At 37.5% G+C, this 11,459-nt stretch overlaps 2 protein-coding genes across 5 annotated transcripts; one reads left to right on the forward strand and one right to left on the reverse strand.

Annotated features, from left to right (window-relative positions):
• Positions 1–462: 462 nt before the first annotated feature.
• LOC128011776 (myelin proteolipid protein-like) lies at positions 463–6,767 on the forward strand. Of its 2 annotated transcripts, none has more exons than XM_052594499.1 (7): positions 463–624; positions 3,012–3,198; positions 3,347–3,503; positions 4,219–4,393; positions 4,519–4,592; positions 4,682–4,747; positions 5,870–6,767. In XM_052594499.1, the coding sequence occupies exons 1-7, from the start codon at positions 621–623 to the stop codon at positions 5,942–5,944; spliced, it is 738 nt and encodes a 245-aa protein (XP_052450459.1). In that variant the 5' UTR covers positions 463–620; the 3' UTR covers positions 5,945–6,767. The 2 variants fall into 2 exon arrangements, with proteins under 2 accessions (XP_052450459.1, XP_052450449.1); XM_052594489.1 differs by lacking the exon at positions 463–624 and adding an exon at positions 1,480–2,309.
• A 57-nt stretch (positions 6,768–6,824) lies between these two features.
• On the reverse strand, positions 6,825–11,219 carry LOC128011751 (LIM and calponin homology domains-containing protein 1-like). 3 transcript variants are annotated; one of them, XM_052594458.1, is made up of 6 exons: positions 10,797–11,219; positions 10,504–10,653; positions 10,345–10,401; positions 9,569–10,141; positions 8,763–8,868; positions 6,825–7,212 (listed from the first exon to the last, which is right to left on the reverse strand). In XM_052594458.1, exons 2-6 carry the CDS (start codon positions 10,581–10,583, stop codon positions 7,108–7,110), a joined length of 921 nt encoding a protein of 306 aa, XP_052450418.1. In that variant the 5' UTR covers positions 10,584–10,653; positions 10,797–11,219; the 3' UTR covers positions 6,825–7,107. The 3 variants fall into 3 exon arrangements, with proteins under 3 accessions (XP_052450418.1, XP_052450420.1, XP_052450426.1); XM_052594460.1 differs by lacking the exon at positions 8,763–8,868; XM_052594466.1 differs by lacking the exon at positions 8,763–8,868 and having other exon boundaries at positions 6,825–8,694.
• Between the last annotated feature and the right edge of the window lie 240 nt (positions 11,220–11,459).

Below are 11,459 nucleotides of genomic sequence, written 5' to 3' on the forward strand. Positions count from 1 at the left end.
CAGTTTAACTATGGTTTGGGGACAAATTTGTGTACTACAGTAAATCTGACAAAAACCTAATTTTTAACAATGGTATTAAAACAAAATTTTTCATTGTAAAAATGCAGAATGTTTTCTGTTGGATTTGTAGTATTCATACTATTTATAAATATTACAAGTCTAACAGTTGAATAATTTTTAATTTCCTATTTTAAGAAACACTAGAAGTCTAAGGATTGTCCCCGTTTAGCTAAGTAAATGGTAGTGTATAAGAATGTTGATGTAGTAAAACTCAGCCCCAGAAGTAAGTGCTACTAGTGTTTGTGCAGTAACTTTTTGGCCAATGTGCTTATTTTTATCATGGATGTGCATGTGAACATTTAGGGTTTGTTGCACTGAGACACACACAAACACACTTACTCTTTATTTATCATGGCAGTGAAAGAGGGCACTGCGTCTTTAAGATCTGCTCCAGAGTGTATGTGTGTGTGTGTGTGTGTGTGTGTTTGTGAGAGAGAGCAGAAGGGTTTGTTTATTGTTCCTGGGACAAAAGCATGAGTGAGAATCATAAAAGCATCGAGGGAGATTAATCTACACAGCACATCAGAGAGACAGAGCGCGATACGCACACACATACTCACATGGGTAAGTTTACCTGAACTCACCTGAACCCATTTTAACTGATGTGATGTTCATTATTCCATAATTTTGCTTATATTTATGGACAGAATTTATTTAATTGGTGTGATTTGTGTGATTTGCATGTTAGATACAGGATGTTGTATAGACATGTATACAAGAATTTTAATGAATTCTTTTTTTTTTTTTTTTTTTTGTAAGATGTGTTTAAAATACCATCTGCTTGGTCAGAAGCTTAGAACCATCACTCCTGCATTTATGATGTAGATACATTTAATGGATCCTTTCTAATTAAAAAGGTTGTTTTGTTAAAATAACCAGCTGGCTCTGATTTTGATTGGCTAAGACAGTTGCTACGATGTTTCAGAGGTGTGGATGAGAAGACCAGTAACCTCAGGAGACTCCAGACAGAGAGGTCACACCAGGTCTTTAGGTCAAATATACTCTTCTCGGAGGGGGACTCATGTATGGGCCAGTGTCTAATATGGGAACATTTTTTATGTATTTGCTCGAAGGATTCATATGTATGTGTTTGTTTAGTAGGTTTCTCTCTTTTTTTGGATACAAGATTATCAGCCTCCTGCAGAATCACATCTTCTGTTTGAAATGTTCGAACAGCAAATGTGTGATTTTTCTGCTCAAAACTAGGTACAGTTGATCCCAAAATGAAAAATTTCTTTTGACTGCAAAACACAAAGGAACACTAGTGTCCAACAATGCTGGACCACACTGAATTTCATTGTACAGAAAAAAAAAGAAAAGAAAAAACTGAGAAATTTTTCTTAGTATATATTTTTTTTCTTTTGTGTTTTACCTCCGAAGAATGTCATACAGATTTGTAACAACATGAGGGTGAGTAAATGATGACACAATGTTCATTTTTGGGTGAACTCTCCCTTTGACAAAGTAATTGAAGTGTTTATTAGAAGTTTAAGACACCAAAGCACCTGTGACCCGACAGAGAATAAACAGTTTGGAGAATGAATGGATAGATAAATGGATGGATGGACCCAAAAGCATTTCCACTTTCTCAAACAGAAGGTGTAATTAAAATGAGTGATTTTCATATAGTAATCAGGTTATTATGAGTGCTGGACTGTTTTGACACTTCTTCAAAAAAAAAAAAAAACAGTTTAAAAAGAGTGCAAAAGATTGGATGACCTGCCATAATCCCAATCGTAACCCCAGTGGTGTCAGTATGTGTCTGTCTGTGCCGCTATGGGTGAAAACACAATGACGTACTCCACTGCTGGGGCTTGTGAATGTGTGTGTATTTTGTTTGTTCACAAAGATAGTTTTTGTTGTTAAAACAAAAGCCATTATGACTGTCACAAGTGCTTCTTTTTCTGACCACAAAACCTCAAACACACATGAAAACGCACGCACACACCCAAAATCTCACCCTGACACCAGGCGACTCAGGAGAGAGGGAGCGTGAGGGAGAGAAAGAAGCAAGTGAGGGAGAGAAGCAGCTTAAGCGATGCGTTTTTTTCTTCCTTGAGGTGGACAGTGGAGTGTATTTGAAGAAAAAAAGAGAAATTACCTTCCTCAATTTAGACATCACAGCAACAGAAGACCGAAATCTCTCTGGAGTGAGTGGGCAAGCATCTGCACGGTTCTCTCCTGGTGTGGGTTCGACTCGGCAGTGTCGATGTTTCCAGTGAAACAGCCGTGGTTGTGTAAAGCGCTAGGTGACCTGAGATGCATCATCTTCTCTCACAGGCTGGAGACTGCAGAACTCCACAGCTGAGCCTTCTTGGGCTTATTGTCTGTTTGGCTTATTTTGGTTACTTAAAAAAAAAAAAAACTGTTTTTAGCTTTTTATTGGTGCACTTGTTTTTCCTGTTCAATATTTTGGTGCATATAGTGCATAGTCAAATCTTCTGCTTCCTCATCTTCAACTTTTTTACTTTTTGGTTACTTTTTTGTGATTTGGGTCAATTCTGTTGTACAAGATTTCAAAATGGGCTTTGTGATTACCTGCTTTCACTTTGTCTGTGTTTGGCTTGTTTATCTGTGATTTCATTACACACTTACTGACTATTTATAAGTGAGGGGGTGTGTGCGCGTGTGTGTTAGTGTGTGTGTGTGTAAGAGAGAGAGTTTCAGAAAGCATTTACTCATAGAGCACATAGTATGTGTGTGCATCTGTTTTTGAGTCTGTCCTTGATTAACTGTAGGCCAACTAACTCTTAAATGCTCATTAGAAGTGTTTGCTTTAAGTTTGCATACTCATTTAGAGGTTATCTGTTTGATTTTATAGTTGATTATGAATAGATTTGTGTATTAGTAGTAGTAGTAGTGTGTGTGTGTGTGTGTGTGTGTATAAATGTGTGTGTGTCTTGTGTGTGCTGCATGTGCAGTTGGTGTGTTGATATATTATTCACCTACAGGTTGCTATGACTGCTGCATCCGCTGCCTGGGCGCCGTGCCCTACACCAGCCTGCTGGCCACCCTGCTCTGCTACACTGGCGTGGCACTCTTCTGTGGGGGAGGGCATGAGGCACTCACTCACACACGCACATTCGTAGAGCTCTACTTCGCAAGGGACGTCCAGGATTTCACTGTACTGGCAGACTTGTGAGTTATTGACATTACACAGTATGTGAGCACAGAATTGCTTTTTTCATTAATCAGTGTTTTTTTTGGCATAGTTTGTTAAAATTTGTCTTATGAGATCAATGGTTTGTGTTTGCATGTGTTATTTACTCTAGATTTTGTGTTTCAGTATAAAATATTTCCAGTATGTGATCTACGGTCTGGCCTCCTTCTTTTTCCTCTATGGATTGTTGCTCTTGGCTGAAGGTTTTTACACCACCAGTGCAGTAAAGCAGACTTTTGGAGAATTCAGGAGCACAAAGTTTGGCCGTTGCTTCAGCCTGACTGTGAGTCTGTGTGTGTGTGTGTGTGTGAGAGAGAGAGAGAGAGAGAGAGAGGGAGAGGGAGAGGGAGAGGGAGAGAGGGGGGGGGGATTAGAATTTTGTGGTCAAAAATGTAATTTCTTGGCCAAAAAAAAAAAATTAAAATACTATTAAAATTTGTATTAAAGTTTTATTAAAAGTATTATAATATTAATCAATTAAAAAATACATAACATTAATTGATAATAATTATTAAAAAATATTAAAACATTAAAAAGTCATGGGAAAGCTATAGGAAGTTTGGTAGACATGCTTTTTCAGTTATGCTCAGTTCTAAAATATTAATGCAGAGTGAAATGACTCTCTGTAAATATGATCTCTATAAAATGATTTTGTCAGGGAAAATCATAGTTCGCAAATTGTGGGAACTCTTATACTCCAGCTAGATCATTCGGATCATCTGACAACAATTTGCTTGATTGTACCTAAACCACCAGATAGCCCATGAGCAGTTGGTTAAGTCAGCTATTTTGTAAAGTTAGTTTTATTTTTTATTTTTTTGTATCTACTTCCACATCTATATATGTATGTAAACATTTATGACCAGAAATTAATATGTCTTCTGTAAAGTAGTTAAAACACTGTTGAGACATACAGTATAAATCAAGTTTTACTTACTTTCTTATATGTCCATGCCTGTTATGTTGAACTCATCTGATTAGCTGTTTCTCCTGTCCAGTTTATAATCCTGACGTACGTGCTCGCTGTGATCTGGCTAGTTGTCTTTGGCTTTACGGCCATTCCTGTGCTCTTCTTCATTAATATGAAAAGCTCCTGTCACAAAGTCAACATTCTGTCGGAAACCACCTTGTTCAACCAGCAGTCAAGAGTCTGTATGGATGCACGGATGTATGGTACGTCTGCATCTGCATTTCTGTACATATGCATGAGTGTGTTTATCTGTGCATATGCATGTGTGTGTTCATCTGTGCATATGCATGTGTGTTTGAATTCTCAATCATGATGTCTGTTGTTCTAGGGTTTCTTCCCTGGAATGCTGTGCCAGGGATTGTTTGTGGAAACACACTGGCAAACATCTGCAAAACACCAGAGGTTAGATGTTTATAATCCTGGACACACACACACACACATGCTTAGCGTTTCAAGAAATCTTATCACTCATATAACCTTTTTGTTTCCAGTTCTACGTGACCTATGACCTTTATATCTGTGCATTTGCTGGAGCAGGAATCACCCTTCTTGCCCTGGTTAGTAATCTCATACTACAGTACATTTACAATTACATTTAAAATGTAATACTACATTTTACGCATTTGAAATTTTTCATTGTGGAAGATTTTGTTATAGTAACCTTCTTCAAGAGGCTCAATGCTTTGTGGTCTTGAAAGCATCAATTATTAATGAGTAAATCCACCTCAGCAATCTTTATGAAATTAAAAAAACACAACTGACAGTGATCTTGACAAACTTAGAATGGTAACAGCTAATTTACATATTCATATGTAAATGTACATTGGTTGATTTATTATATTTACACATTAATTATATTTATTTATACATCTATTGACAAACTTTGAAATTCACTGGGATTTTATTTGCACTGAATTCTTTGAGGTCAGAATGCAGAGCTGTCAAACAGCATGAAGTTAATAACAGAAGTACAGCAGGGGAATGTTTAGTTTACAGTCAGTAACTGACCTCTCTGCTACTGACAGATCCCCAGCGTATCTACTCCCTTTTCCCATGTATTTGGCAGCAGTCATTTCTCAGGCTTTATCTTAAGACAACCACAGCTTCTCTGTCTTAATGAGGAGCACAATAACACTGATAAAAACACGTAAATCTGTAAATAAGTAGGAAATGGCACTTACCGCAGCCCCCAAAAGTATTTAGACACAAGCTAAACTCGATAATATCTAATATTTTATTGCATTAGATATGCGCCATCAAATGATAACTTAAATAGATTTACGCTGAACTTCACTTTTTGTAATTCTGAGAAGTATACTATGTGTAACAGTATGATTAATCACATTTCTTTCTTTGATTATTATTATTTAAAAAATTTCAATGTGCTTTTGCTAGAAACTTTTTAAAGAATCGAGTCCTGAATTTTTCAATTATACTATAGAACTTAAGCCCCAGTTGAGAAAGGAGGGATGTTTCTATAAAATGTACGCTGCTATGGACAAGACTGTAAATAAATAATGATGTGCTATTGTTGGAATTGAATTCCTTGCCTGATGTTTGCAGTGAGTCTCAAAGGGTTATAAACATTAATGTCACAAGAGCTCAAATTTCTCCTGTTTAAAAAACCTTTTGCAGAGGAACGCATCAGATGTGTTTTTTTCTTCCTTCTTTTTTCCTAGTTCATTTATGTGGTTGCCACCACCTACAACTACGCCGTTCTTAGGTTTCTTGGAAGAAAGGGAATCCGTTGCTAGGTTCGGTATTGCTAGGCCCACATTCCTGTTGCCTGTGGCCGGAGAGGAAACACAAAAGAGCTCCATGAAGCCCCTGCAGAGTTCTGTCAGACAGAGCACAAACACACACACAAGCTACTGGTTTCAGGAGACAAACTAGTACAAACTACACTAAGGTTGACAAAAAATACAAATAAAATAATAATTCTTTAAAGCACTACATGTAAAACCACAAACTGCTGTACTGTAGATCTCTGGAGGAGTGGAATTTAGCTTCTTCACCAATTTAGCTTCTCCTTTCTCTCATGGCCATTTATTTATTTATTTTAATGATTGTATTCTTTGTGCTTCATGGTCTTATTAATGCCTTGCAGTTTGCCAGAATTTTAGCCTCTCTCGTCTCTCTCTCTCAAACATTGCATCTTTTTGAGAGAGTTAGGGTGTGTTGTGCCTCAGTCAGATGTGGGTTTTTATTCTGTGTGACACAGAGAAACAGCGTTGTAGTGAGCAGCTTTCTTTGTGCCAATGTTAGTGTTAGTGTCACCTCCTGTGTGTGATTTTATGTTTATGGGTGTATTTGTTGTATATTTTGACTAACTTTGGCAATATGCTGAACCTGATCAATGATGGTGCTCGATCAAAGTAACTAACTTTTTGTTTCTTTGTTTTTATTGTTAACTTCCTGGCTCACTTCAGACAACTAAATATTATTTCTACAGTAAGGTGGATAACTGTAAATGATTAATAAAACTTGTGCAGAATTCAGACTAAAGTGAGTTTACATAAAATTGTGTGTTAACTTTGTTGAAACTCATGCATTAAACTTTAATTTCCTTTAATGAAAGCTGACCATCAGTGTTGTCAATTCTTCTCACGGCTACAGACATTTAAACAGGATAACTCAAGCTTATAGGACATTTTATTAAAATACAGTTTAAATGTTTTGTCAGAAGAAAACAAGAAATATATTGATCAGAAATAAATCATATAAATATATTGATCTGAAAAAAAATATTTACAGAAAAATGGTGTTGAATGGCCTATATGTGCAATAAACCGATGAAAGCAGTTCTTTTACAGATAAATAATTTCGTTTAATTGTTTCAAACTAAGTAGTAGACTCTGAGATGTGCTTAGTTGTCATGGTGATAAGCTGCAGTAGTAGGTTGCTGTGGGATGAGTCATCAGAGCTGGAAGATTTGATCAAAGCATTTCTCACAGAGGATTTTCCCAGCAAAGTGGTACAAAGATGAAGAGAGATCACCAAGAGGACTCCAGCAACCGCTACACTAAAACAGAGAGAGAGAGAGAGAGAGAGAGAGAGCTTTACTGATAGCACTAAAGCACATCTTAATTCCGAATGAAAAAATGAAATAAACAAAGAAAACATTTTGAAGGCCGTAAAAAACATTTCATAAACAAATTCACTGCCATTGGCAAGGGTACAATGGTGTTTCGTGTATTAAGAGTTGTTCACAGTATTAAAGAGATGGATTCTCATGCTAAAAATGGCCAAAGTTTAAAAAACATAATTTAGAAGAATGACTGAGAATATCTGTGCTGAAAATCTTACTTCTGGGTTGGTACAAGTTTTGGCTGGGTTTTTTTTTTTTTTTGATCGTGGGTCTAATGGTGTAGACGAGAATGGAAGTCCTTCTATAAGGATTTCTCCCAGAAAAGTGCGCCCACGCACACACATTGGTCAGAGGAGAGTGAGACCGTTCACATCAACGCGCTTCAAATTCGTTGGCAGCACTGCATAGGATTTGTTCAGAATGCCTCCAAATAAGTGCAATTTTGGATGTGAAGGAAAGTTTACTGTGTTTAGCTTCCCCAAAAACCCAGCGTTACATGAACAGTGTTTTTTTTTTTTCGATGCAGCAACGGAGTGTATCAAGTGCGTTTGTGTGTTCTGGTCATTTGAGTGACCAATGTTTTATAAACAAGGCCCAAGTCAACGCTGGATTTGCACATCGTTTGATAAAAGACCCCATTCATGTAAGTACAAATGGATCAGATTTCTGTATTTTGTTGGAAATCCGCACATAAGTGAAGATATGTTAATGGAAACAACACGAAACATCAGTATTGTAGCTCCGCTCATGTCACGCCTCCAGGAGCTCGGCTTTTTTCCGGAAAGAATCGAAAAGCTGTATTTTTCTTTTATAAATATGATTAAACTAAAGACTTTTTGGATATATGAAGGATGCAGTACTACTCTTTAGGAGATAAACATATTAGGGTGAAACTGTGTATGTTATGTACCCTTTAAAATTTCATCTTGGCACTTGCTACCAAGCATAGGCTATCGTTTCATCTTCTATTCTTTCCTGAGATTTTTCTCTATACAATTTAAAAAGGTTAAATACACAAACAAAATGTTTAGATAACAATAGAACCTGTCTCTGATTAGATTTGATTAAATATTTATTTAATTTTAACTCCCATATTATTTATTTTTCCACTCTATGAAAGTCGATGGCTACAATCAACTACTTTGGTTAACAACATTCTTCAACAAATTTTTTGTCCTCTGCAGAAGAAAGGAATTCATATAAGTTTGAAATGGACTGAGTGTGGACAATTGACAACATTTTTCCTAGTATCCCTTTAAAAAGTATCCCTTTCAGCTGTGATCAAGAAAAAACAAAAAAAGGAAATAGTAATAAATGCCTCAGGGCTTCTGTAGGTTTCAATGATCCCATCATCACAAAACCTTATTGACCTCGTTTACACCTGTACTGGCCACCTGGGATTGGATCACCAAAAACCTTAAAACCAGATGGAAATACAGTATACAGACATGAAAACATGAATACAGAGGAAGAAAAAAGTAAACCTTGAAACAATCCGGATGGCAGCAAATGGCAGGAATGTTGACAAAGATTTTCACATTTACATTTAAGGGCAGCTTGCAGAAGGAACACATGGTTTTATCTTTCACACTGCGAAGAGAGACATACACAGCTACACACACACACCCATCTTATGAAGAATGAAACTGTGTTCAATTCTAATACTTGTTGTAAGGTAATGCAGGTATTTAGTAAGACAGGCAGGTCACACTTAATTTTACAGTGTTGATTTTTCTGTGTGTTTACATAAGAACTGATTTATGCTAATAAACTCACTTTGTTTATATTTTGTGGATTCTTTAATCACCTATTTTTGATTATATTGCTTTAGAAATTCATTAAAGCAAAATATTATAACACCTACTCAAACAAAGTCCACAGACATCAAAAGTGAAAAAGTGAAGTGACATTCAGCCAAGTATAGTGACCCATACTCAGAATTTGTGCTCTGCATTTAACCCATCCAGCAGTAAACACACACACACACACACACACACACACACACACACACACTGTGAACACACACCCAGAGCAGTGGGCAGCCATTTATGCTGCGGTGCCCGGGGAGCTGTTGGGGGTTCAATGCCTTGCTTATGGGCACCTCAGTCGTGGTATTGAGGGTGGAGAGAGCACTGTACACGCACTCCCCCCACCTACAATTCCTGCCGGCCCGAGACTCGGACTCACAACCTTTCGATTGCCAGTCCGACTCTTTAACCATTAGGCCACGACTTCCCCACAATCTTCCCTTCATTCATATCTTAATGAAGGTGTCTTATAAATGACTTACTTCAATTCAGCTTCACTGTTCAGTCTATTGTGCTCTTCCGGGGCTACCTCAGAGGGTTCTTGGGTCAGCTCTGTAGTTGGAGTTTCCAGAGCAGATACTAGTGAAAGTTCCCCATGATCACTTGGTTGGAGTGGAGCCTCTACTACAGGGGCTTGTGCTATTGTGACTTGTTCAACTGTGTTGTCTTCTTTATTCTCTAAAGGCTTTGCTGTATTCTCCTGCAGTGATCCACTGGATTGTGTTTGATCTGTTGAAGCTCCATCCACCAGAGTCTCTGTATGTGTCTTCAGTGATTCTTCTTCAGGTTTCACCACTATGTTCTCTACAGGAACATCTGTAGGTGTCTTCATTGGATCCTCTACAGGTTTTTCTGTAGGTTTCTGCACTATATCTGTTTTAGGAGTGTCTGCATGTGTCTTCAGTGGTTCCTCTACAGGTATGACGATATGTTTTTCTGTTATGTCCTTTACAGGAACAGGTTTCTTCAATGGTTGCTCTGCGGGTTTGATTATTGATGTCTCCGCTTCATTCTCAACATGTGGTCTCATGGAGTCCCCAAGGACAGGATTTACACTGGAACACATTCAGAATAATTATGAAGCATCTGACAGTCCTCAATGAAATATTAAATGTTGATATAGCAGTTCAGTAATGTTAGATATTAATGAGAGTGAACATTTAAGGATTTCTGCTTCAGCTGTTTTAACTTGGTTTAAAATTAGAGAATAAAATTAGGGAATAAAAGCCTCTATCCAGTATAGAAAGATGTACCACACCTTTTGGCCAGACTGGACTCACTCCTGACTGGTGTGTTTTCTGTTGAGTTCAGAGGGCTAAGGAAGAACAGAAAGCTGAAGTTATTTTATGGAAACAAAATGAATTCAGAAACACTGAATACAGGAATCACACACAAGGAACATAAGAATAGCTCTCACTCAAACGTCCTCAAGGCTGAGTTTTGAGGAGGTGTGGATGAGTCCAAGCTGGAGGAGGTGGCACTCTGTGCACATGGCATAATGGAGGAAGAGACCAAACTGCCCTCAGGTGGTGACACATTCTTAGGCTTTACTAGCTTTATTGGTTTCCTTTGGAGAGTAAACAGAAAAAAGGTGAGAGTGAGAGAGACAGCGATGTTCAGTTTTACTGTTCAAGCTAACATGAGAAAGACCTTTTGGCTAGTTGATGCTACCACTCTCAGCCAGCAGATGACAGCGAAAACCTGCATTACCGTGCTTTTACTTCTGTAGGTGTGTCCTGAACATCTTGAGATTTTTTGATCCAGCTTCCATCTTGTTTCAGATGGGTTTGAACTTTTAGTGCTTGTAATACAGCCTGCCTGTTAACATCTACAATCAGAGAAAATAATCTGTTAGAGTGTATTTTGTTCACAAATGTATGTTTGTGCGTGTGTGTGTGTGTTTGTACCACTCGACATGGCAATATCCTCTTCTTCTGTCTGGCCTACATTAGAAATACATTAAATTTGAAATCAGCTTCAGTTTTTTCTATCTCTCATTCTATTATTATCTATCACAGTATATTGCTTAATGTACTCTCTTTTTTTGGAGCCAGTTCTTCAACATTATTAAAGATTTTATCTAATTTCCGAACAGGTTTAGATTGGCACAGGCTCCTTTACTCCCATAAAAATGCATCCTGCACAAAAATGCAGCACAGTTTTTCCCAGTGTGTGTTTTATCTAGCATGCCATCCGAACAGAAACTCCAGTGCTGTCACACAGTAAAATGTGTTGTGAGTTTTTTTTTTTTTTTTCTGCATTGTCTTCATGCACTGTTTGGAATTGCACTTCACATAGTAATCGCATTGTGTTGGGCTGTATTAGTCCTTTAGCACTTAAGTGGTGAAGACGTAAACAGCTAAAAATAAATGA

The sequence above is a fragment of the Carassius gibelio genome, chromosome A5, assembly GCF_023724105.1.
Source record: "Carassius gibelio isolate Cgi1373 ecotype wild population from Czech Republic chromosome A5, carGib1.2-hapl.c, whole genome shotgun sequence".
Lineage (NCBI taxonomy): Eukaryota > Metazoa > Chordata > Actinopteri > Cypriniformes > Cyprinidae > Carassius > Carassius gibelio.